Source organism: Corythoichthys intestinalis, chromosome 9 (assembly GCF_030265065.1).
Source record: "Corythoichthys intestinalis isolate RoL2023-P3 chromosome 9, ASM3026506v1, whole genome shotgun sequence".
In the NCBI taxonomy this organism is placed as follows: domain Eukaryota; kingdom Metazoa; phylum Chordata; class Actinopteri; order Syngnathiformes; family Syngnathidae; genus Corythoichthys; species Corythoichthys intestinalis.
In genome coordinates this window covers 18665959-18693448 of record NC_080403.1, presented here as the reverse complement: position 1 = coordinate 18693448, position 27490 = coordinate 18665959, and the positions used below count along the sequence as shown (strand labels likewise).

Genomic DNA, 27490 nt, shown 5'->3' with positions numbered 1-27490 from the left:
TTGAAACAATATGCCGCCCTTTCCACCATTGTAGTGGGTTATTTTTCAGGGTTAAAAACTCACGATCTCTGTACCGCTCCACACTTCACACAAGCTCTGTCCCATGCCAACAGATCTGGCTGCCTTCATCACTTCAAATTCCGATTTTTGTTTTCCCAGGTGCGTTGAAAATCAATCGCTGCACGTCGCTGGCATCGGTGATCACACTGTCCATTGTTTAAGCATGTTGCTTCGTTGCCACTACTAGTTTCGTTTTGGGCTGTGAAGAAAATGCTACGTAGCTTGCGTTACAGTGGTTTCGTTAGATCTCGGGTTGTTATGACACGCCCGTGACGATCGGGCAATGACAGCGACTAGTAGCTGTTCTGCCGAAATGCATGGGAAGTTGAGGCAACCACGACTGTGAGTAGTGCTTGTCCATATTATATCATGCGTGCGGTCTCGTTCCAAGTGCACTGTGTAGTGATTGACACAAGCGCAGCATGTGAAGTAAAATATTAAGCAATGCATTGAGCTAGGCATTAGAAGCCGATTCTTGTGCTCGGGATAGCCGAATTCTATCTCTACTATCGATTCATTGACTATTTAATGGCTAATTACTGTCGAATGGTAACTTTACTATTGATACATCTGTATCTCATACCTGTAAAACCAGATATCCGGTCGTAGTGGTTTATCGTTCTCAAGCTTAATATTTTTGCCCTCGAGTCAGAGTCACCTAATTTTAAGAATCTGCCTTTTTTTAATTAAAAATTCGATCCTTTTCACATGATCCCGATCCTCGGAAAAAGGGCGCGATCGGCCCGATAACCAATCACGTGATCGGATCGGGACATCCACATTATGAATCTATATTTCTTTCACATTTTTTCTCTGGCTGGGCAAGTTAAAGTACTTGTTTCCCCTGCCCGGGGCCTCTCGCGAGCTTCTGGGAATTAATGGAGCCATTCGAATTAAATAAGGGTGTTTTTGTCAAATATTGGTGAAACTGTACGTTTTTGGCAAAAACTTAAATCTTTTGGGCGCCTTGATTTTCTGAATTTTCTTAAGTGTAAATTATGTGAATTGGGATTCAAAAAAAGTGGGACAAGGTACATTTTTAATTTATGAAATTTCAAAGTTTTTGCCATTGTAAATGAAGGGGGCTTTTTTTTTTGTCATAGAACCTGCGTTTTTGCTGCAACCTTAAAACTTAAGTGCCAAATCGAGAGAGCACGTTTCGAAGTTTTCAAAGTTTTTTTGAAGTAGTTTATTCTTTGAGGAATAATCCTTCAGAACCCAGCATCAGTCAGTGTTGTTTTCATCAACGGTGACGATAAATAAAATATTTATTCGACAAACAATTTTTTCATGATGATGATGAGACGATAATGAGCTAAAATTGTGTCTTGGGAGACTAAAATATAAAGACACAAACGCCAGTTTTTGTCTATCAAGACGAGAACGAGACAAAAATACGCCATAGTTTTCATCACGTTCACAATTTGTGACATTTTATCTGTAGTTAGCCTGTATCGTAGCAGTGTCTGGTTGTGTCACTCATGTGATGTGCTGTGCCCCCCCCCCCAATTCACCCTCTAGTGTTCTCTCCAGTCTCCCCATTGCATGTTTTAAGATACACAGGGTAGGCTTTGTCTTATCTTGGCAAGAGAGAATATGCAATGTTGCTTTAGCCTTTAAAGGTCTGTGCTGAGTGATCATCACACAATAAATGTAACTTGTAGCATTAGCATAGCATTCACGTTTGCGTTAGCATTAGGGTGTTGCTAACGGTGAGCGTCCTCTTTAACTTTTAGTCAACTTTTTTTTTTTACATGCGGTACCTGGCATCCAGGTGGATATAGTTAATTGAAAATAATGTACTCGTGTGATAGATTTGTAAATGCTACAATATGGGCTCGTCTGTCAATATTCACTCGAAATAGTTTATTTCTGGAGTGAAAACTTCCGAATTTTACAGACGAAGATATTGAGTAAACGGCGACTAAAAGAAGATGAAATTAGTCGGAGTTTTCGTCAACAAAAACTAGATGAAGGCAAGCACCTTTTGAAACAACTAAAATATGACTAAAGCCTGAGTTATGCTCCCGCGTTGCGGTGACGGCGCAGCGACTACGGCGTCATTCGACATTCGATGGTTTACCGGCCAGGTGACGCGTTGCTCTGTAATTCACCGCCAAGCCACTAGATGGGTGTTGTGTTATGTTTGTACGGTTTTGGGGCATGCTTGTTGACTTCCTTTTGTCTAGTTTAACGGAGAAAAAAATACACAATGCAAGATGGAAACGTGAATGTGGATCTTCGAAGACGACACAGAAGACTGTTTCGAGGTGGTCTGTCCAACTTTAGATGCCGCATAGCGTTCTTCTAGCTTCGGGTGAAAACCAGCTAGCTGTGGCGGCAAGCTTCAATCTGGCGTCGAGCACTGCGTCCAGCATTTTGTCCGAGGTCTGCAAAGCCCTCCAGCCCAATTTCTTTGCCGTGTCCTTCCATTAGCCAGTGGGAAGCCATAGCAGATTTCTGGCGTCTATGGAACTTCCCAAACTGCGTCGGAAGCCTTGATGTTAACGTTATCATAAAAGCACCGAGGCACTCTCAATCAGTGATGATGTATTGTGTGTGAGCTGTCTGTTATTGAAAATTAAAGATCAAAACAACTCTTTTGACACCAAACCTGTGCTTTATTCTTCATATACTTGAAGTGTGACACGTAAATAAGTCACAGACTCACAGCAAACGTATGTACACAATAAATGATCAAGTGCACCAATCATAAATACGACATAAAGTAGGCCTGTCGCGATAACAAATATTAGTGTGCGATAATTTATGTCATAAATTATTGCGATATGCGATAATATTGCACCCCCCAATTTTTTTTATACCAATTTACAATAACACAGTGAGAATACAGTATACATTAATAGATCAAGTACACCCATTTAAACGCGATAAATGTTTCTTCTTAAATTCAAAAATACTTTTTAAGAAATCCCAACTAAAAATAATAGACCATGCCGCTTAAGTAAAAGACAACAATATTAATATCGCACAGAAACACAGAATAAACAAAATGTGTTTTTCAAGAAAGAAAATAAAATTACACTTAATAATTTAAGCATTCAGGCAAATGAATTTTTTCCCCCTCATAGCTTCTGCTATGGTGTTCCATAGGGATGCAACGATACAGTTAAGTCACCGTTCGGTACGATTTTCGATACGGGAGACACGATTTTTGATTCGATTCAATACATTTAATGCTCTGGGGGAAAAAAAAAAAAAAAAAACCTTTTTTTTTTTTTTTTTTTGCTAACATGCAAAAATTAAATTGCCATCATATAAACATGCATTTTAGAGCATAATATTTACGTATGTGCTTCTTACTGATCTGAAGAAATTTTGTATAAAAGTGCTAAGAACAGTCTTTACTGTTTGTAAAGTGAGGCGGGGCACACTGTTGATTGCTAAAGCTCTCTTAGCAGCTAGGTTTACTACACGAGCAAGACATCCCATTTGTGGTCCAAATCCATCTGTGTCACATACTGAATTAACAATATTTGTATCATTGTCTATAGTCACTGGTATGGGTTGATTTGGCCTGCTTAACTCCCATTCAGTCATGGCGGTTTATAATTCATTGATGTAGTATATGGACTACGTGTCCCATAATCACTCTGGGCTCACGTAGCCAATGGCATGGGACGTAGCACATCTAGTTTGCCATTTCATGATATCTAGTGTGTGCGTGCATTAAAAAAGTTAGCAAACGCCACACAAGTCACATCTGCTCATTACTAAACAACACCAGCATATGACAATCGACTATCATAAACGAGTTTGAAGCAGAGCACTCTTAATTTACCACTCAATGCTCATCATGTCCATTCACATGTCCGTTGTCAAAGCGAAGTTGTTCGTAGCAGCCAAGTCGGTAAAAATGTTTTGGCGGACTTTGTTGTAAATAGACCCCAATCACCAACGTCACACAATCCCGTGATCGCTGTATTGTGCCGCCATAGTGTCCGTCATTGTGTGTTGTATTGTCAATGATCGTAGTTTGTAAAGGTGGATTCACTTGCAAATTATGGAACCCCCGGTGCTTTCAGACGCTGTAAACTCATTGGATGAGTTGCATAAAAGCCGTTATTTGGAAAAGTTTTGGTCGATCCAGTCGCCAGATCCATATTTGATGCCCAAACCGATGTTTCCTCCCATCCGGTCCCGTCCCGTGCGTCAGAGCTCGTCCTGAGACCACAAAATTTCCAATCATACTCCAGTTTATGTCACGATGGGGAGTCGGGTACCCAAAATCGGCACCGGCCCGAATATAAACCGACATTTGGTCAGCTGAGCGTCACCGTTGTCACGATTGTAAAATGAAACTTGATCGACAACGGGCCGGTGTGTGCCGAAAAATAGCTGCCCCGCGTGAAATGTCCCCCATGACGGGAGCGCTTATTTATAACGCTTTATTGACGTGAAAACATTAAATGTTTTCATTGACGCATTACAGTAATGGATTTATGACTGTAAGATCAGTTTTAAATCATTAAATTACACAAAATATTAGCACTGTATTTTAGTAACAAATCGTGGACTGGGCCACATAACCATCTTTGAACAGAAGTGTATTAGTCTACAGGTTTTCACGACCATATCCCAATGACAATCACACAGGTATGACATTTATTAGTTCAAGCAGAGTAAAATAATACATATTCATGGTACAAGAAAGTCGTTTCGTGTGGGCGCTCCCGTCAGGTGGGACATTTCATGCAGGGCGGCTATTTTTCGGCAGAACATCTGTTGTTGCGCTCACCTTCTTGCTGGGCAACCGTGGCGACGAGCTTCGTAGTCTCCGTCTGATGATGTCTGCGATCGTGTTGGCATCATATTGATGTTTTCACCGCTGTCTAACGGCTGTCGACACAAACGCATCATGGACCGAGATAAACAAACTGTGCTGCTTTCGAGATTTGCCCTTTTAACAATGGGCAAAGAGCAACTACTAAAATGACCGTTTATCTTCTCTGTTACTGCAACCAACCGCCACACATGCCTTCACCATTTTGATTAATCAATGTTAACGATTGTCAGGAAGGTTTTTGGGTTCGTTTACTAGGCGGCGATTCCTGAGACCAGCAGAAAAACACGCAGTAATAGGAGGAATGTACATAGCGGTAATATGTAAACACAATGAGCTGACGGACAATATGGCGGCACCAGTCAGGGGGGAGGAGTTGTGACGTCACGTGATTGGGGTCTATATCCGGAAGGCACGCACGACTTTCCACCTCCATAATGAAACGTTCTTCGTCCATGTTCGATGGTGTTTAAACCGTTAATAAGACACTGGGCCTGGATCCGCCCATTTTGACGGATGTGTCTCCATATAAAATAGAAAATCGCTTAAACCATTCGGCGGGCTCCGGTGTTCTGTCAAAATTTGCTCCCTTATAAAATTTTGCTCCCAAAGCTTTTGTGGCACTGAAAAACCCCTCTTTTACATTCAATTGGACTCTCAATGTCATCCAAAGTGCTAACTAAACTAGATACATCATAAACATACATGTGCAACACGAAAATGGCGTAAATTAATACTTAACGACGCGGCAAAGTTATTAACAGTGAGAGTGCGGAGTGCAGTTACTGTGTGCAGCTAACATGGTAGGATGTGTCTGAGAACTTTTGTACATGTCTTTACATGATCAAACTTAAATAAATATTCCTTTCTTTAAGAAAGTTTGTAGTGTTTACTTTAGAATCGCCGCATTCGCGGCCATTTTTAACGTTACGCGCATGCGCAAAACCCGCAAGGTAGCAATTTTTGATGGGTTGCAAATTTCGTCAGAACACCGGCACGCCGGAGATGGTCCGCAGTCAATCCGGAGCACTGATGCGGCTGGTACACGTTGAACAATAGGATATAATGGGAACGGATTGGCTCCGGCGCCATTTTTTGCCGGACCCGGAACGAAGATGCATTTTGCGTAGTTGGTAAAAAGGAATCCGAACTTTTAATAGCACGTCCGCCACACGCGCCCACGCACGTGCATGCGAGGCGATCGGAAAAATTACCGCCTTCATTTTATTTATTGTGCGATAAATAGAATTATTGCATATTGCGACAGGCTTAATATAAAGTGATAAAAAGCTGGCAGTTTTTGGCCGACTGGGTCACCGTTCGTGTGTCCACTCGATTCCAAACACACACGTCTTGGTGGTTCTTCCATTTTTTTTTTCAATCGCTGACCTTGCCATTTGGCAAACTTTAGGATGTCTTGACGAGACTTGCTCTTCGATGATACTCCCGTCGGCTTGGTCCATTTTTGCGTCTAGAAAAATAATGTTTTACAATGGCGGTGATTTCGCGCTGAACCGGAAACAACAGTCTGAGCGAACCAATCACAGTCAATTTCCGCCACGTCATATGCGTTGAAGTGACGCTAGGGTTTGAAAAATAAATAGGACCACGTCAGGCTTCGGCGCAGGGTCGTAAATCAGGTCTGCCTTGACGGCACAGGTCTGACGCGGAAGTATAACTCGGCCTTAAGACTAATAAGTATTATCGTCCAAAAGACTAAGACGAAAATTAAAAGGGCTGCCAAAAACAACACCGGTTCAGACAGGACAGGACGTCCATTGAAGTTGTGGTCCAAACATGCAGGCTCACATGGTAGGCTTGCCCTCTATCCGCACAAGTAACACAGCAACACCTTTCGTTTGCTGGGCATATTAGAGAGAAGTAAGTATCAGTACACAAAAATTTAATTTTACGAAATTTACTTTTTTGTTTGTTTGTTTTTTTTCGCTTCATATTTCAAAAAAATATTCATCATACGAAAGATAATAATAGATAATTCCAGCTCGCAGAAAATTTTTAAAGTCGCGCCATAATGTCCTGCCGCCCTATTTGTCAGAATTTTCCCAGTCATGCTCAGTACCATGATCCCGCTGCCCTATTATTCAGAATCTTTACCATCATGCTCAGTACAATGATCCTGCTCTCCAATTGGCCTATTGTCAGTATCACAAAAGGTAAGGTTCCACATTTTCATTATGTTGTATTATCTACTTACTGTAATTACAGGTATTAACGGTTAGGTTAGGTATATTGAATGATTCAAATGTATTTGGCTCTTATTTCATACTGGTTTTACCTTTACTATGAAATTGAATGTGGTGTTTTAGTAGAGCTTGGAATTAATTAGGCGATAATGATAAATGCGATTCATTATACGAAAAAAAATCATGATATGAAAGCCACTCCGGAACAAATCAATTTTGTATGTTGAGGTATAACTGTAATGTAATCGTTTCTGTCTCATTAATTAATGCAAAGAAGTAAAACTTACAATTTTATTAGTTGACCAATTGGCTATGTTGCGGTGTGATGAATAAGGGTTCCCACGTGGTCTTAAAACGTCTTAAATTTACTAATCTGGATAGACTGTCTTAAAAAGGGTGGAATTTCGACTGCTAGGTCTTATATTGCACTGCATAACGTGTACATGTCTCTTGAGAAATGTCCAATCTGCAAAGACAAACTGATGCTGATGCAAAGAAATGCTTTTTCTGTCATCCTAAGCGTTACTGATTTCTTTTTTTTTTAGGTTTGCTCTGGAAATGGCAATATATCCTGTTCTGAGTAGTCTTAAAACAGTCTTAAAAAGTGTTGAATTTTTCTTGTTGAAACCTGTGGGAACCCTGAGAATTTTCTTTCTGCTTTTACATTAAAGTTTTAATGTTCCAATTTAGCTGGCTTTTTTTAATCATTAGAACATGCATTTTAATTCATTTGACAGTACGTTTACAAGAAAAGTCTGATATTCACTACTTTTTGAATGAGATTAATTGCAATCAATCGCAAACACAACCTGCGATTAAAACCCTCTCAATCTTTGCCAGCTCAGTTTTTTTACAGGAGTGTAGAAATGCCTTGGGTTGCTCTACTGTGTATTCCGAGTTTGCAGAAAAGGTTAACTCCTTGGCTGCCATTGAAGGTGATAGATGTCCTATCCACTTGGACTGGCAGGAGTGGCAGCGATCCAGTCTCTCACAGTCCAAATGGATTGAATGTCTATTCACAAGTTTAGAGGATGTCAAATTAAGACCATCTGTAAAGGTTATAACGCATTTAAAGTTCATTCTGAAATATCATCCAAAAGCCACCTATCCATAACTTTTTGTGGGCACTTTAATTTTACGACCACATACTCTCTGCGGGGCGCCAGTGAGAGTGCCCATCCGTGGGCTGCATTGCGCTCGGTCGTGTAAATCTCAAGTCTTTGGCAGGGATGTATACCGCCGTCCGCAGGGAACCTGTTGAAGTGAAAACTCTCAAAGGAGAAGCGTAGGAGAGAAGCTCCCACACTGCTTTCCTCACTGTGCGGCGTGAAAACAAGATCCATTATTTAGGTGGGCCACCCTTGCATGTCTTGGCTGGCAGGTGGGCTGTTCTGCGCTTCGTTATGTAAAATCCCCATCTTTGCATGGATTGGTGTTTTACAGTGAGCATCAAGCAATCTCCAGCTTGACGAAAACACCTTTAAGAAAATGTGCCTACCTATTGATCAGTTATAGCTTTCGGCGGTACACCAGGGAGGCTTCTTCGGCTGCCGGGGTGAAAGATGTTGCTAATAAAGTCGCTGCTATAATGCATCTTATATATGGAGGCCGACATTACAGAAATCAGTCTTCCAGCTATTTTATTTCCCAGGTAATGAATGAGAAAACAACTCTAAGTGTTGACCCAAAGTAATGACTCCTTGATGAAATGGCGGCGATAATCAATTTCGGTTTGGCGGTCACAGTGGACACAGGGTTCAGAAAATGTTCTATTGTTGTAACTCTTATAACTGGTCTTGGTCTTGTCTGGGTCTTGACTCCTAAAAGTCTTGGTCTTAATTAATGTGATTTTAAGGAGAAGCACTTGGTTTAAAGAAAGAAATAAATAAATGGGGAAAAAAAATAACATTACAGGCAGTCCTGGATTACGAACGAGTTCTATTCCTACGCTGGCGACACAACCCGAAATTTTGCGTAATTCAGAATTAACCCTTTAAGTACCCCTAATTACCACCTAAATCTCAAAATAACTATCGAAATACATGTATTATACGTCATATTATCAAACTTTAAAAAATAAAATAAGTAGATATTTCTTCCTTCCGGTAACTTTGATCACACCCTAGTTCTTCTTACAACTGACATTTATCAATTTGTCACCGTCAAACTATGAACACAAAATTAGAAAATACAATCATGACAGAGGGGTACAATAATGCTATAAAGTAAATCAAAAGAAACATATTTGACAAACAAAAACATGCCTCAATGGCTGCACAATAATACAGAAGGAATCCATCCATCCATTTTCTCCCGTTTATCCGAGGTCGGGTCGCGGGGGCAGCAGCTTCAGAAGGAAAGCCCAGATTTCCCTCTCCCCAGCAACTTCAGCCAGCTCTTTTTGGGCGTTCCCAGGCCAGCCGGGAGACATAGTCTCCCCAGCGTGTCCTGGGTCGGCCCCGTGGCCTTCTCCCTGTGGGACGTGCCCGGAACACCTCACCAGAGAGGCGCCCCAGAGGCATCCTAATCAGATGCCTGAGCCACCTCATCTGGCTCCTCTCGATGTGGAGGAGCAGCGGCTCTACTCCGAGCCCCTCCCGGATGACCGAGCTTCTCACCTTATCTCTAAGGGAGACCCACAGCTTGTGACCCTAGGTGAGGGTAGGAACGTAAATCGACCGGTAAATAGAGAGCTTTGCCTTTCGGCTCAGCTCCCTCTTCACCACGACTGATCGATGCAGAGTCCGCATCACTGCAGACGCGGCACCGATCAGCCTGTCGATCTCCCGTTCCATTTTTCCATCATTCGTGAACAAGACCCCGAGATACTTGAACTCCTCCACTTCGGGAAGGACCTCATTCCTGACCTGGAGAGGGCATTCCACCTTTTCCCGACTGAGGACCATAGTCTCGGATTTAGAGGTGCTGATTCTCATCCCGACCACTTCACACTCGGCTGCGAACCGCTCCAGTGAGAGCTGAAGGTCACGCCCCAATGAAGCCAACAATACCACATCATCCGCAAAAAGCAGAGATGTGATATTGAGGCCACCAAACCGGACCCCCTCAGTGCCTTGGCTACGCCTACAGTGTTTCCCACAGGATTTTAGGAGACTGTGGTGGGAGGCTCTCTGACCATAGGATTTTTCGAAACTGTGGTGGTGGGCTGCATCGGAGTCGGACAGCCACACCATGTCGTGCCACGGCGAATTTTTTTTTTTTTTCATTATTTTTCCCCCCAAGAAGAACCATAACAAAGATATATTTGAAATATTTCATTAGCTAGGCTAATGTTATAGCTCTCAGCTACGGTACATGTATGTAAAATGCGTTGCTGATTACAGCTACGTTACCCTATGTAATAATGCGACTTTTTTTTCTCGTAGCAATAGTACGACTTACATCTCATAGTGGCTCAGGGTTGGCAACCCAAACTGTTGAAAGAGCCATATTTGACCCCCCCCCCCCCCCCCCCCCAAAAAAAACTGATACAGTATGTCTGGAGCAGCAAAAAATTAAAAGCCTTGTACAAGCCTTATAATTATCAATACTAGCTATATTAGCCTACTATAAAAATGAATAAGTTGGCTAGAAATACATAATTAGCCTTCATGATTAAATGTTTATTTTCCCTGCAGTGGATCCTATAGCGCACCACGTGACTACTCTGTTGTACGATGACACCACAAGTTTAACTTCATTACAATATTAATGAATTGAAAGAATGTTTGTATCATGTTTGTCCTCCTAGAAATCCTATTAAAACATAAAATATATTTCCCTCCCCCATCTTTTTCCATTAAAAAAAAAAAAAAAAAAAAAAGCTCCGAAGCAGCACTAAAGAGCCGCATGCGGCCCAAGAGCCGCGGGTTTCAGACCGCTGTCGTAGCCCTCCTTTTTCCTTTTTATTTGACCCTCATAAGTACTACATTACAACAACAATAACAGTCCTTCTGTCAACTGACCCATTTACAGGACTGGGGGAATTCTAATGGCCGTGTAAAGTTTTTCTTGATTCGGTGAGAAGGTGAATAGTTTTTTCCCCGTTGTTCGTGAACTAAATTTCCACACAAACGCACATCGAGGTACCATTAACTTAGCAAGGAGAGGTATGAGAGTCATTTTTCGAGTGTCCCAGAGCTCGCGAAATTGGGGGGGCGGGGGGGCGCATTTATCAAACTTTCGTCAACCGTAATTGTCTGAAGTTGGCGCGTCGGTGTTGTGCCGAAAAATAGCCACTCCACGCGAAATGTCCCCCCGACGGGAGCGCCCACACGTCACTCGTACAAACAGCCTTTTCTTACTAATCGATGGACACGGAAACGACGTTCTTGTACCGTGAATATGTATCATTTTACTCTGCTTGAACTAATAAATACTTTACTGTGACCAACGCTCTGAAAATAGAGCAAGGCTTTATTTTGGGCCCCGCCTCTCTGCGCAAGTTCAATCAAAGTTTGCTTTCCGTCCAAGACGGCCGTCCACCGCTCACTTTCGCCGAAAAGTCCGATCCAAACTATTGTAATGCCCCGGATATGGGGAAGAAGGAGAGAAGTCTGTATTTGCTTACCCACTTGATTGTGGTAACAATAATAAAGAAAAACAATAACAAAATAACAGCGGGCTGCTACGACATGCGACCGCTATCTCTCGCTATCTCGCTCGTTCTCCCATTCTTCCTACTCGTTCCCCTTGCGTCTCTTAAATGAATAAATAAATAAATAAAATACTACTCTAAAATGCTGCTCTCACTCGCGCGGGTAGTAGAGTGGAGTGGGCTACAGCTGTGTAATCGGCTGACTGACGCATCTGATTAGTATCTTTTTTTTTTTTTTTTTTTTTCGGCGGGGGGGGGGGGGGGGGGCGCAAACGAGACTGTGGCGGGCCGCCACAGTCTCTTTCATTGGTGGGAAACACTGGCCTAGATAATCTGTCCATAAAGGTGATGAACAGAACCGGTGACATAGGGCAGCCTTGGCGGAGCCCGACTCTCACTGGAGACGGATCCGACTTACAACCGGCTACACGGACCAAACTCTGACACCGGTCATACAGGGACCAGATCCCCCATATCAGGAATTCCGATACCCCGTACTCCCGGAGCACCCCCCACAGGACTCCCCGGGGGAACACGGTCAAACGCCTTCTCCAAGTCCACAAAACACATGTAGACTGGTTGGGCGAACTCCCATGACCCCCCGAGAACCCTGCTGAGGGTATAGAGCTGATCCACTGTTCCGCGGCCCGGACGAAAACCACACTGCTCCTCTTGAATCCAAGATTCGACTTCCCGACGGACCCTCCTCTCCAGTACCCCTGAGTAGATCTTCCCATGGAGGCTGAGGAGTGTGATCCCCCTATAGTTGGAACACATCCTCCGGTCCCCCTTTTTAAAAAGAGGGACCACCACCCCAGTCTGCCAATCCAGAGGCACTGTCCCCGGTGTCTACACGATGTTGCAGAGGTGTGTCAACCAAGACAACCCCACAACATCCTGAGCCTTTAGAAACTCCGGGCGGATCTCATCCACCCCGGGGGCTTTGCCACTGAGGAGCTTTTTAACCACCCCATTGACTTCAACCCCAGAGATAGGAGGACCCGCCTCGGAGTCCCCGGGCTCTGCTTCCTCATGGGAAGGCGTCTTGGTGGAATTGAGGAGGTCTTCAAAATATTCGGCCCACCGACTCACAACATCCCTGGTCGAGTTCAGCAGCGCCCCATCCACACTGTACACCGTGTTGGTTGTGCACTGCTTTCCTCTCCTGAGACCCCTGATGGTGGACCAAAATTTCTTTGAAGCCGTCCGGAAGTCGTTCTCCATGGCCTCACCGAACTCCTTCCATGCCCGGGTCTTCGCCTCAATGACCACCCGAGCCACGTGCCGCTTGGCCAGCCGGTACCCATCAGCTGCCTCTGGAGTCCCACAGGCCAAAAAGGCGCGATAGGACTCCTTCTTCAGCTTGACGCCATCCCTCACCAATGGTGTCCACCATCGCGTTCTGAGATTACCGCCACGACAGGCACGGACCACCTTGCGGACGCAGCTTTGGTCGACAGCCTCAGCGATAGAGGCGCGAAACATGGTCCATTCGGACTCGATGTCTCCCGCCTCTCCCTGGACATGGGAAACTCCTCCAGACAGGGGACTCTGCTAGGCGTTGCAAACCCTCACAAAACGTTTGGGTCTGCCGGGCCGGATCGGTATCTTCCCCCACCATCAGAGCCAACTCACCACCAGGTGGTGATCGGTTGACGGCTCCGCCCCCTCTTCATCCGAGTGTCCAAGACATGCGGCCGCAAGTCCGATGACACGACTATAAAATCGATCATCGAACTACGGCCTTGGGTGTCCTGGTGCCACGTGCACATATGGACACCCTTATGCTTGAACATGGTGTTCATTATCGACAATCCGCAACGGGCGCAGAAGTCCAACAATAGAACACCGCTCGGGTTCTGATTGGGGGGGGGGGGGGGGGGGGGGGCGTTCTTCCCAATCACGCCCCTCCAGGTCTCACTGTCATTGCCCACGTGAGCATTGAAGTCCCCCAGCAGAACGAGGGAGTCCCTAGAAGGAGCACTCTCCAGAACCCCTTCCAAGGACTCCAAAAAGGGTGAGTACTTTAAACTGCTGTTTGGTGCATAAGCACAAACAACAGTTAGGACCAGTCCTGCCACCCGAAGGCGGAGGGAGGCTACCCTCTCGTCCACCGGGTTGAACCCCAGTGTACAGGCGGCGAGTATGCCCACACCTGCTCGTCGCCTCTCACCATGGGCAACTCCAGAGTGGAATAGTTTCCAACCCCCCTCGAGAGGACTGGTACCAGAGCCCAAGCCATGTGTGGAGGTGAGCCCAACTACATCGAGTCAGAATTTCTCAACCTCACGCACAAGCTCGGGCTCCTTCCCAACCAGTGAGGTGACATTCCACGTCCCAAAAGCCAGCTTCTGCAGCCGGAGATCGGATCGCCAAGGACCTCTCCTTTGGCTGCCAACCAACATTCTACGCACCCGACCTTCTTGGCCCCTCCCACAAGTGGTGAGCACATGGGAAGGAGAACCCACGTTACCTCTTTGGGCTGTGCCCGGCCGAACCCCATGGGTGCAACCCGGCCACCAGGCGCTCGCCATCGTGCCCCACCTCCAGGACTGGCTCCAGAGAGGGGCCCCGTTGACCAGTGTCCGGGCGAGGCAAATCGTAAGTCAATGTTCGTACTCATCATAGAAGGTCTTTTGAGTCATTCTTTGTCTGGGGAAGTAAGGTCCAAATCTTGGGCAATTCAACAAGGAAAACGGCAGCTATTAGTGCAGTGCTTCTCAATTATTTTCTGTTACGCCCCCCCAAGGAAGACGTAAATGTTTCGCGCCCCCCCCAAACTCTCTGCCGCCACTGTAAATAGTATCATTTGTCTATAAAATTACTATTATAAATACGCATCTGCCTAATTGTAATTTTTTTCTTATAAAGAAAAAAAGTAACATAGATCAACTTATAATAAAGTATAACTTTATTAACATTGTTTTGTTTGTAACAGAGAAGACTTGACGCGCATCAATTTGCCTGAATTTAAAAAAAAAAAATTCACATCCAAACTGTAAAAATACACTCAACGTACATTTTTGACCATTTGATACAGAAAAATAAAATGTAATAAAATCAGTAAATAATAACAAATTCAAATTCCTTAGAAACATTCACTCATGAGGACAATATGCCCAAAAAAATTGAGTGAAAAAACAAAACTGAATAAAAGAAAAAAAGAGTGTCCTTGGACAGAAGGACAGTTTTTATTTTTGCTGCCCACACCTCCTTTGCAATGGTGTGGAGTTATTTTGCAATGAGCATGCTAACAATGCTCATTGCTTTACTGATATAACACTGACAAAGCAGGATGATTGTTGGCAATATTCGGCACGTTTTCGCTGAAAAACAATCAAGCGGCTTATCAATGAGATTGGGGTCTAATGTCTTTAAGTGCCGTCTTAATTGATTTGGCTTCTGGCTGTCCGCTATAATTATTTTTAGACACAGTAAACAGTGGTCTTTCGTCATCACCCACTGTATTAAAAGTCAAAGCTAAAAGGCAAATGGCACGAAAAAAAGCGCATTCTCGGCGGCCGAGGTAGAACCGTAGGTGAGGGCGGTCGTCGTGACGATCCCAAGCTGAAAATGGCACTTCTCGGGCGGCGACGTGAGAATCAGATAAGACACTGCGTCGTCACAAGTCGCTGCGTGAGTGAGTCCGGTCGGAAAACGGCTTTCGAAAACGGCGGCGGCGCACTGCTCTTCATATCTGTTTTGTGTATGCTGAGTGCTCTTCCTTAGTTCAAAAATACTGCGCGCACTCTGAAAATGAGAGCGCCACTGCCACCCACCGAGTGGATGTGCAAGTACACTTTATTCCAGTACGGCAAATAAAAAAATAAAAAATAAAATTTTTTTTTAAAAAGCATGTTCCCCGAGGTCACATGCGCCCCCCCTGGCATCGCTCTGCGCCCCCCCAGGGGGGCGCGCCCCACTATTTGAGAAGTACTGTATTAGTGGCACTGGTCCAGCGGTAAAAACAAACGCTGCTCAATAAGCTAGCGGGTTTAAAAGCGAGCTAACAGGGGTGCATCACTGAGCCCACACCGTTCTCTGCTTTCTTGAAATGTTAACTGGCGTTCACCCCCACTTCCCTATGTGAAAGCAATGCTTGAAAGTAACAGAAAGTAGCGCTGGCGTGACGTCAAACAAGTCCAAGTGCAACAAAGGAAAGTGGACCGCACATACAGTATAATGAAATAAAAGATATGCATAGCAATTAGAAATCAACCATTTAGATTAATTAGACCTAATGAATACCCAAATTAAATGACAAATAATATACTATACTTACCATCAAAACTGCGGTGGAAACCCCGGCGTCTTAAAGTCGAAATCGCGTAAGTCAGGGACGTCGTAACCCGAGGACTACGTGTATGTCAAATCTTGTGTTGTCTTACTAATAGTTATGTCCCCGATCTGATCATGTGATCGAAAATCAGGCCCGATCACATCATCATTTCTAAAAGATCGTAATTGTGTGAAAAACATTGGGGGTTCGAGTTTGTTTTGTTTTTAGTCTACAAAGAAAGAAAATAAGATGTACAAAGGCGATGTCAAAATAAACCAAAAAAATTATGTTTTGTACCACACAACATTTTTGACAATCGGAATCGGTGGAATAAGATTGGGCTTTTTTCAAAGTTTTTTTTTTTAATAGCTACAAAGCAACAACATCAAGATAGTACAATGATATTTTCAAAATAACAAAAAAGTTTTGTCATAGATTAATTGCCAAGGTATCGGATCAATACTCGGTATCAGCGGATCCTCAAAATCAGGTGACTTGGACTCGGAACTTGGCTGCAACAATATGTGACTGGGACAACCCTACTTAATAATTCCAACACTACTGTAAATGACTGCAACTTCGACAATGCACTTTTTCATTTTTAAAATCGATTTCTATGGTCGTTCGGTCTCAACTTCCAAAAGTCTTGTCTTGGTGAGTTCTGGTCTTAAACAAGTCTTGGTTTTCAATAATATAGTCTTAAGTACTGCAATAAAATTTAACAGGGGTCTGCAACATGTGGCCCGAGGGCAACAAATGGCTCTTTCACCCGTTGATGGCTCTCTGTGTCTGCGTTTTCATTAGTTTTTCACAAATTGAAAGCAAAATTTGAAAAAAACGATGTATAATCATGACTAAAGTGTGTTTCCATTAAGAGTGGGAACCTATTGGTACCTCACGATACGATACGATTTGTGATACAAAGCCCACGATAACAATGATCTGACGACATGGCGACAGAACGATTATCGATACATTTATAGAATATCCTAGAATGATTTTCTGACCAACAACTAATAAACACAAAAACAAGCTTCTGCTGTGAATTGGAATAACTTTATCACTTGTAGACGTCCAATCCGTTTGAAGTGGGAGGGTGGCAGCGAATGAACATTCATTCGCTGCCATCCCTCCCACTTCAAACGGATTGAATGTGTATGGCCGTCAGTGGCTGCTAATGCCAGGCAATGAGGTAATTTCAGGCCGTTTAAGGTCATTTACCTGTTGATTTTCATTTACTTCCTGTTTATTTTGCATTACAGAACAGGAAGTGACCTGGGAATCACCCAAATGAATAGGCAGTGGTTCAAACTCAACAGGAAATGACCTGTAAATGTCCTAAAATTAACCGCAAGTGACCTGTAAATGCCCTGAAAATCAGACAGAATGACTGTGAATGCTCCGGTTTCGAATGAACGAACGTTCCCAGTCTAAATGAATTGGGCGTCGTGCACCGTCAATGCAGCCTTAGATTTAACTAAGACACTATTATGGTGAAAGATTTTGGTAGCAACCTGTTGGTTCCTTTTTATTTTTTATTTTTAGACATTGACACCTTTTCAAAACGATATCTCAATTCTTGGCAGGAGCATATCGATAACCTTTTGGGATACAATGTATCACGATACATCACCATTTCGATATTTTGTCACAACCCTAGTTTCCATTGAAGGTTATCTTTGTAAAAAGCCTCGTAACTACGGATGTCTGCGATCCAGTCACATAATCAGAAATTGGGCTAGATCATGCCGTTTGCAGAGGACCTTGGAAAGGGCAACCAGGGGTTGGAAACTAAATCTCGAAGAGTACATATTACGCAGTATTGGTGCAATATTTCTTAGTACTTGCCAATACCAATGCATGCTTTTTAATACTGAATCAGTGTCCCTTCTGATACTAGTACAATAGTACCGCTACATACGAAGTTAATTCGTTCCAGGACCTTGTTTGTAAATTGAAATGGTCGTATGTCGAGCAGGATTTTCCCATAAGAATACATTATAATCCCATTAATTCGTTCCACAGCCTGAAAACCTACACTAAATCCTTAATAAATTCTGCTGGTACTATTGCAAATAGCAATGACACAGAGCAAAACAAATAAACTATGACTAAAAGTCAGAATAATAATAGTAATAATAATACCTGTAATATTGTAACGAATGGGGTTCTAATGTGGCAGGTGTGTTTTGCGTGGTGTACCTGAACGCACTGCATGGCTGACTTGACAGTGTGAGGGAGGGAGGACTTTTTACTTTCACTTTGTTCAGCTGGGGCGGACAATAGGCATGTTGTGTTGCACAAGTTATGAAATAAATGATCAAAAACCTGACAAAGCTGGGGATTTTTGGCGATGTTATCACAATAATAATTTTCACCGTAACTTATAAAGACTGGCGAACTGAGGTCGGAGGAGGACCGTCGAAATTCTAGACATTCTGCGGCTGTGTTGTCAAGTCAGTTCACGGACGCGCCCACAATGCTCATATTTTTGTATCATGTCCATCTTCATTTCACTGGTAAGCCTAACATTTTTCCTTTTTCGCCACCTACACTAACATTCTTGGAACCCATGTTGATTTCTCTCACAAGAAAATCCGCTGTGCGTCAGTCTTGCTGGAAAATTAAGTATCCACGGCGGTCATAAATCGTCGTATTTTGAGCATGTCATCGGATGTAGAAATAAGCGGCGAGGCAAATTTTACGTCGGATGTCGAAAAGATCGTGTGTCGAAGCGATCATACAGTATGTCAAGGTACCACTGTATCTGTATCAGTGCAACACTAGTTGACAGCTAACGTCACAACAAAGACAGCATTTTTGTTTCGCTCCAAGCAGATAATTTAAGTCAGGTTTTAATTTTCTGAATATGAAGAGGACTCCCAATAGATGTTAACTGATTTTTTTCCAATTTTTTTTTTTTTTTTAAATGGAAGCTTCAAGATTTTTTTTTTTCAGATTTCACAAAATGGCGACCGTTTGAGATGAATCTGTCTGTTCCTGAAAAAAAAATGCATTTGGACAATAGTCTTCGACCAACAATACTGGTACTCGGAATGTCTTTGTGAGCAGATGTCGAGTCGACATCATTTGCCATCAACTTAACCTGAATCTATTTTGACACTGACAGCTCATTGCTTCTCGTGACTCCAATTTTACTTTGAAAAAAACTTTGGCAGGCTGATGAGAATAGATGCATAAGGCTGACGTGTGGCGTTGACCTCATCTCCGGAGAGATGGACGTTCACGTCTTTTGAATAACAGCCTGCCTTCGGACTCCAAAATAGTCTTTTATGTTTTCTTTTTTTTTTTGGAGCTGACCCTGAAGGACCTTGAAGCAGCGCAGGTTTTAGTTAACAATAACTATCATTTACGCCATCGTGCCCTGGAGGTGTACATCTTCTCAGCGCGCTAATTTCCGTCAATGTGTGTCCGCAGAGATAACCTTCTGGTTCTGGATATTTTCTTTGAAGCCCTCAACTATGAAACCATTGAACAAAAGAAGGCCTACGAGCTGGCAGGGCTCCTGGGTAAGCAGACGACCGTCAATGACGATATAGGCGGCGGAGGCTTTTGTATTGAAACAACCTCTGAAAAATCATGAGTGCTTGTGTAGTGCCTACGGAATACACAGTAACATTCTTCTTCTGCTTATCAGGTGACATCGGGGGTCAGATGGGACTCTTTATCGGAGCCAGTATCCTTACCATTCTTGAGCTTTTTGACTATCTCTACGAGGTGAAGCATCACTGAATCATCGCTCTGCGTGTCACTGAACGGTGTTGTATAATATCTGCTATAACCCTTTTTAGAACTCATTGGTTGACATTGACGGCGCTGGACGTCCAATCCATTTTGACAGTCGAAATGGATTGGACACTCCCAATAGCACTGAAAGATGAGCTTTCACAGCTACTCTTCCCAGTTCAAATGAATTAGACACTATTGCCATCACTGGCATACAATGAGTTCATCTTGGGTCATATCTTTGTAAGTTTTAGGCAGGGGTGAAAGTGGCTAGAATTTCTTGCAGGAACTCCCCGGCGTTAAGGTCGCCACGGAGCCAGAAATTTTGTTTATTTAATTATTTTTATTTATTCATTTATTTATTTAATTTTATTGGGGGGGGGGGGGTATGGGGGGTTAAAACCTCCTAAAACTACTGAAATGCAAAGAAAACTGCTTTGGCACTGTTATTTCTATAACACATTCAAAAACTGATTTTCATTCAAAATTGTATTTTTTCAATGATTTGCAAAATAAAAGTTAACAAAAACAGCAATAACCCCAAGCTCCATACCCTAATTTTTATTTTCCCTCATTTCCTCACATACTAAATGCCAAATCTCAATTTTAACTATTTAAGAACATATGATGCATATTAAAATTGAAGTCAATGTTAACACTTACTTTTGCTTAGTTTTTCGTTGTTGTTTTTTTATAATAAAGATATAAGTAACATACATTCAGAAAAATACAAATGACTTATCTTATGCAGAGTGAATGGGAATATATTTTGAAGATCGCGCATCGACTTTTTTAAATCATAAGGAAATGTATAAGTAGCCTAACATAAATGAACAAATATAAGTCCAAAGTGCACATTGACAGCTAAGATGTTCTGAACCTCCCCATAAGAGCAAATACAACTAAATATGATAAATAAGCCTCCTCAACTCTTTCGTTGCTCTTAAAGATTTGATCCATTTTCTGTTGCATTGCCCTTTTTTTGTCGCATCAATTCATCAAACTTTTTTTATTTTGTTGCTGTACCAGAAAACATGCACATTTGAACCAGTCAGAGCTAACTATCTCTGCTGATCACATGTCAGTATGTTAGCCAATTGCCGCGTGCATTCACGCATTGATGTGACTCATCATCGTCAGACTCAGATAACCGCCCGCAGCAGCTAGGGAAACCTCCATGCCGTCCGTGAAATAAATAAATAAATATCAGTGGAAACGGATTACACTACACAAGCACTTTATTATGCTTGTTTTTAACACTTGTGTATGTAAATCTGATGTTGGTAGATTGTTTTATTCTTGGAGTTGAAATGCATGTGTGGCAACTTAGCATTTTTTTTTTTTTTTTTTTTTACATAACGTTTTGACAGTTGCTGTCATATTTTTGGAATCGGGAAAGGCATTCCGGCTCTGAATCTTATACCGGAACTGCGTTCCTGCCCTGAATCTTATACAGGAACTGCGTTCCTGACCGTTCTGGCCCACTTTCACCCCTGGTTTTAGGGTACCTTTCCTGTTGATTTTGGGGAATTCCAGGGTCAATTACTGTACATTTTGGGTAATTTCTAATACATCTTGAAGTATTAGGGCATTTCCAGGTCACCTCCTGTTGATTTTGGGTCATTTGTGGTAAATCTCACAGTATTCCGGGGTCACTTCCCATCCATTTTGGATGATTCCCTTTTGATTTTACAGCATTTCCGGTCACTTCCGGTTCATTCGTCACTTCCATTTTATTTCTTGTTGGTTTTGGGGCACTTCCAGGCCTCTTTATATTGATTTTTGGGTCACTTTCTGATAAATTTGGTGTATTTAAGGGTCACTTACTGTTCATTTTGGGACAAATCGAAGACTTTTTTTGTTGTTGTTGTCAAAAATAATGACCACGAAAGAAAAAACACTGAAAAAGTTAATTTGAAAAATAACATTTAAAGCAACACTAGGTAACTTTACAACCTTTATAAAATATTTTTGTGACATTTGTGATGATATGTCGATTGACAACTTGTTTGAATGACAACTGTTATATCTTGAGCGGGTGAATTTCACTTTCGACGGCGCGGTGCACAGCCCACGCACTTTTTACACATCCCAAAATACAGGAAAGTAAGGCTTCACAAAAGTTCCACACAGTTTTTGCAAAAAAAGTACAGTTCCACCATCCCCATTTTATTTCCAATGGCCCCATTCATTTGAAGTGGGAAAAAAGAATAACCCAATATCAACAGGAAGTAAATGAATGAATGAATAAAGAGTTATTTTTCTTAAAACATCCTAAGAAACAAAGACATCCAATTCACTTTTCTACTGGCAATACCATTCCTGCCACACACATACACGCACGCACCTCGAATACATTAACATTTCAACTGTTATATTTCCGATGAGTCAGAAGCATGCTCATCAGTCCACTCTCACTTAAGGAGCTCTGAGAGCTTTTTCCCTGAAATCTCTATTCGTTTGCCTCGCATGGTCAATGAGGAAAAATACAAAGTATTTACAGCGACGTCAAATCTCATTTCAACCTGGCAGATGCTTTCACCATAAATGGCGTGGGCTCCAATGAGGAGCATTTTGCTCTAATAACACGTCTGTCTGCGTGTGTTTCGCTCCTTAGGTGATCAAGTACAAGCTGTGCCGGTGCGTGAAGAAGAAACACAAAGGGCGTAACAACAACGACCGAGGCACTGTGCTGAGTCTGGATGATGTGAAGCACAATGTCAGTACACCAGAGGTGGTGAAAACACTCACATGCTATACTTATTTACAATTACTATGACAAAAATACTCTCATACAAGTAGAAGTACTGATTTAACTCTATAACAACTAGTAAAGAAAAACCCTTACATGTACAAATTTAGTTTTGTTTTTAAACCCTTACAGGGCACTCATTTAACTCATTGGCTGCCATTGACAGCGCTAGACGTCCAATCCATTTCGAGGGGTAGGAGGGTGGATGAACAAGGCAATAATATCAATCATGAGTAAAAAAATATATATTTACACAGTATACAGTGGTACCTCTACATAGAAGTTAATTCGTTCTAGGACCTTGTTTGTAAATTGAAATGGTCTTATATCGAGCAGGATTTTTCCATTAGAATATATTATAATTCCATGAATTCATTCTACAGTCCAAAAGCCTGCACTAAATTCTTAATAAATACTGATGTTACTATTGCAAATATCAATTACAAAGAGCAAAACAAATAAATTACGAATTTTTAAAAATCTAATAATGATATAATAATAGTAATAATAATAATAATAACACCTGGAATAATGTAACAAACCGGGTTCTAATGTGGCGAATGCGTGGTGTACCTGAACGCATTGCGTGGCTGACTTGATGGAGTGAGCCTTTTTACTTTCATTTTGTTTACTGCTGCTGGGGACACTAGGCGTGTTGTGTTGCACGAGTTGATTGAATAAATGATTAGAAACCTGATGAAGCCGGCGATCGCTTAGACGATGTTACCACTAGAGGGCTTCCAAAAAATCGATTATTACATGCATCGCGATTCGACACGTGACGATTCGATTACGATTCATAAAGGTTAAAAAACGATTATTTTCCCTCATAACTTAATGGCAGCCGCTCGTAGCAGACCGAAATTCAAGACACGTCTGCCACCCGGGCACCGTTAACGGGCGCATGCACATTATGATGGATGCTGCTGGTTACTGAGAGAGAGATTTACTCCTTTTTAAAAATACTGGAAAATAAATATGTGTATGAAACAGGCAGTGACAGAAGCGCGACCCTGCACAAGTTATTTTCTAGAGCAAGAGGGGAATAGAGATAGTTCGTTGCTGCTTGTCTTTCAGATGTGCAGCAGTAGTTTTAAGGCATTTCAATTAAAAAATGTCCTGAGTGTGTTGCTAAGACTCGTGTGCATCTATAAGAGGTGAGTACACGAACCCTCCTGTACTGTTAAGCCTTTATTGTAGTTGTTTTTGAGATGTTAAAAGTTAGCGCCGAGCGCTAAGCTAATTAGCTAATTCGCTAACGTGTATTTTATATGCAGAACGTGTAAAACCATGATTAAGTACAGCGGTAACAGTACCAACATGTGAAATAGTACAGAAATCTGTGAAAACAAAGTATATTGGTTAAAACAAGTCTCATTTCTAAAGGCACTTTGTTTTCAGAAAATGTGGAATTCATTCCACCTGTGTAAATTTTATTGTATTGTTGAGAGAAATAAGTACTAACATGGTTAATGTTTTTGCACTTTCTTGTAAAAAATAAATAAAAAAGCAGCTTAAGGGCAGCTTTTTGTTGTATGGGCATGTTTCCATCGTTCCTGTTGAATCATTAGGATATTTTAAATAAATGAACATAAATGTGTTTGGCTACCGTATTAATTAGTAATGTACGATTATCGATAATCGCGATAACCGCGATCATCCTCAAAACCGTGATCATCGTTCAGTAATCGAATCGTAGCACCCTGAATCTTAATTGAATCGAATCGTGGGGTGCCTAAGATGGCACACCCCTAGTTACCACAATAATAATTGCCACCTTAACTTATAAAGACTGGCGAACGGTGGTCGGAGGAGGACCGTGGAGACGTATTGTTGAGCCATATCACGGATGCGCACCCCAAACTCATATTTTTCTATCATATCCATCATATCAAGCTTCATGTCAATGGTAAGCATAATCTTTTTCCCTTTTTTCACCACCTGCATTAACATTGTTGAAACTAATGTTGATTTCTTTCACAAGAAAATATGCCGTGCGTCCATCTTTCGGGAAAATGGCTGCGGTGCTGTCATAGATCGTTATATTTAGAGCATGTCATCGGATGTAGAAAAAAATGGCGAGTCAAAATTTACGTCGGCTCTTGAAAAGATCGTGTGTTGAACCAATCGTATATCGAGGTACCACTGTATATTCAATCCAAGTACAAAATAACGCTGTTACCCTCCCACTGCAGTGGACCAACACATGCTCTCCTCCCTTTTAAGTGCTTTCACCACGTCAGAACGCATCGGCCCCTCTCCGAATTGCGAGTCGGCATGAAAGCGTCGTGATGGGCGGACGAGTAAGTGGGTGGGTTGGAGGACGAGATAAGAGATGACGCGCTAAAGCAAACTGAGCGTAATCAAAGTAGAAAGTAACAGTTCACGTTTGCTGGCCTCAATGAAGCCTCTTTAATTGTAAAGCAGGGCAAAGGAATGATGCTCCTCCTCTGGCCGCCTATTCAATCACTTTTATTGATTGAATCTTGGATTTCCACCCTCCAGCCTTCAATTTGAACCTTAAACCTCCACTTGCAAACTTTATTGCCTTCGATGAGTACAAAAGCACATCCCAACCTGCATTTCTATTTGGAGTTAAAGTGGATTTTTATTTACAATGGCTGTGAAACAAAGTGGATTTACACAACCTGATTCAAGTGAAACGATACCCATTTTTAAACTCAAGTGGAAAATGTGTTAGTAAAAGCACTTAAAAGGAACCAGACTTTTTCAAAATATGGATACAAATTTGATGCTTATCGTCAAGGCTATCTTGACATCATTGAAATGCACCAATCAGTGACATGCTCTTTAGGTCGTTTAATGGGCAGCTGAAGAGCTTTTTGGATTTTGTTCTTGAGCGTTTTACTCGGTTAAATTGTATTAAATGCATCATTTGCTGTCTCAAAACTCATATTCAAAAAAATAAATAAATAATTGACTGCATAGTTTTAGAGTTACTGCCATAGCAACACCTTAGCAACGAGGGACGCGCCTCGCTGCCGGCCGCTATACGATGACGTCAATTCTAGAGTACCGCGGCAGCACTGTAATACAAAAACTATAGCACCATGCTATCCTCGCCATATATTGCAAACATTTTCTGGGTTTTAGTCGCGAGATTCGTCATGCCATCTCAATGTGAAGCGATGAATTGCTCACGTGAAGGCTCGAGACTCTATGAGTGGCCCAAAAAAATTTCTTCTGCAAAGATTTTTGACCGCTTTTGTGAGAGCACCTACTAAAAAATTTTATCGCGACAGGCCTTACTGCGGCTTAATGTGGATTGGTCGGTGATGAGTGTGACGAGAATAGCCATCGTTCAATCAGCTGTATATTTTTTAAGTTTTTTTTTTTTTTTTTTTTTTGTCACGGAAAAGGTCTCAATGGTGTACCGCACGCTATACTGGACTGTCTCAGGAAATTAGAATACACAATATTCTAATTTTTTGAGACAGTCCTGTGTATATATACAGGACTGTCTCAGGAAATTAGAATACACAATATTCTAATTTCCTGAGACAGTCCTGAATACACAATATTCTAATTTCCTGAGACAGTCCTGTATATATACACAGGACTGTCTCAAAAAATTAGAATATTATGTATTCTAATTTCCTGAGACAGTCCAGTACGTCACTTCCGCTCATTAATATTCATGACGTTAGCTACTGTTGCTAAGGGGGGCGGGGGGGCAAACGGGTGCTTGTCCCCAATAATAAATGAATGGAAATAGTGTAAGAAGGAGATGTTTACAGAGCTAAACCTACCAATTCTGTCAGAAAATGATGTCACTGGTGCCAAATGAACTGGTAAGAAGAACATACAAATGTTCAGTTAAAGAGATGGCTTCAGTGTCGAGGGCTAAATAAGAAGGGAAAAAGAACCGAGCTTATCCAGAGGAAACTTTTTTATCGACACCATTTTCTTGTGTACTGTATATTGCCTTACGCCACTGACAATGACATTCTCCTGTTTCGGCAATCTATCTTTTATCACCATATTCCCCGTCTTTCTTATATATTCTATCCTCTGGTTGTCTTACGTTTCTGACCGTTCTTGGGATTAATTGACATTGCTATTTTTGTGTAGCGATCGCAAATGCTACTCAGTGACGGACATCGAACACTTTTAATTTTTTCATTATTTTTTAATAATTTATTAACACTCCCCCTTACTAAGGTTGTTTCTTTACAACAGAAAAGGTAAAGGTGGCTAAAACATGGCTAATTCATTTAAATATCCGTATTTTACAAAAATAGGTCTACATGACTGTTGTGATATATAAATGTTAGTCAAAGGTTAGTACCACCTACAAGTAACTCAGTAAGAGGCCATTTAATTATATATACAGTATATTAGAGCTGTCCCGACTGTCAAAGTTGTCCACGTCATCGATGACATAAATGCGTCAACGGTCACAACATACCGTCAACAGGTGATTACTAGAGGGGTGCAAAATTTCCGATTCTTAGATTATTCGCGATTCGGCCGTGGAAGATTTGAGAACGATTCACAAACATCCAAATTCCGATTATTGAAATATGTCAAGTAAAGCAGAAGTAAAACACACTGAGCGCGCCGCGCGTGCTTCGGGACACAATGAGGAACGGAGCGAGAGTAGCTAAACATCATGCTTTTCATAACCCGGCCCCTCGGGTAATGCCACTGCTCAACTCACGGCTCTAGCTCAACTCATGCCGCGAGATAAAACAACAACATACCTGACCGTTGCTCACAGCTGCTACAAAGTATGTCCACATAATGGCACGGTAGATATCATATTTATATTAGGGCTGTCAAAATTATCGCGTTAACAGGCGGTAATTAATTTTTTAAAATGAATCACGTTAAAATATTTGACGCAATTAACGCACATGCCCCGCTCGAACAGATTTAAATGACAGTACAGTGAAATGCCCACTTGTTAATTGTGTTTTGTGGAGTTTTGCTACCCTCTTCTGGCGCTTGGGTGCGACTGATTTTATAGACTTTAGCACCCATGAGCATTGTGTAAGTAATTATTGACACCAACAATGGCGGGCTA

General features: G+C 42.0%; 1 protein-coding gene across 4 annotated transcripts in view; it reads left to right on the top strand.

Moving 5' to 3' along the window:
• Positions 1-27490, top strand: part of asic1b (acid-sensing (proton-gated) ion channel 1b) — a 448754-nt gene that overhangs the window by 411449 nt on the left and 9815 nt on the right. For 2 of the 4 annotated variants that reach the window (XM_057846227.1, XM_057846225.1), the window contains 3 exons: positions 19383-19474; positions 19603-19682; positions 22309-22425. In XM_057846227.1, coding sequence (XP_057702210.1) covers positions 19383-19474; positions 19603-19682; positions 22309-22425 — 289 coding nt within the window. The remainder of the gene's footprint in view (positions 1-19382; positions 19475-19602; positions 19683-22308; positions 22426-27490) is intronic. The other 2 variants (XM_057846228.1, XM_057846226.1) reach the window with 1 other exon arrangement.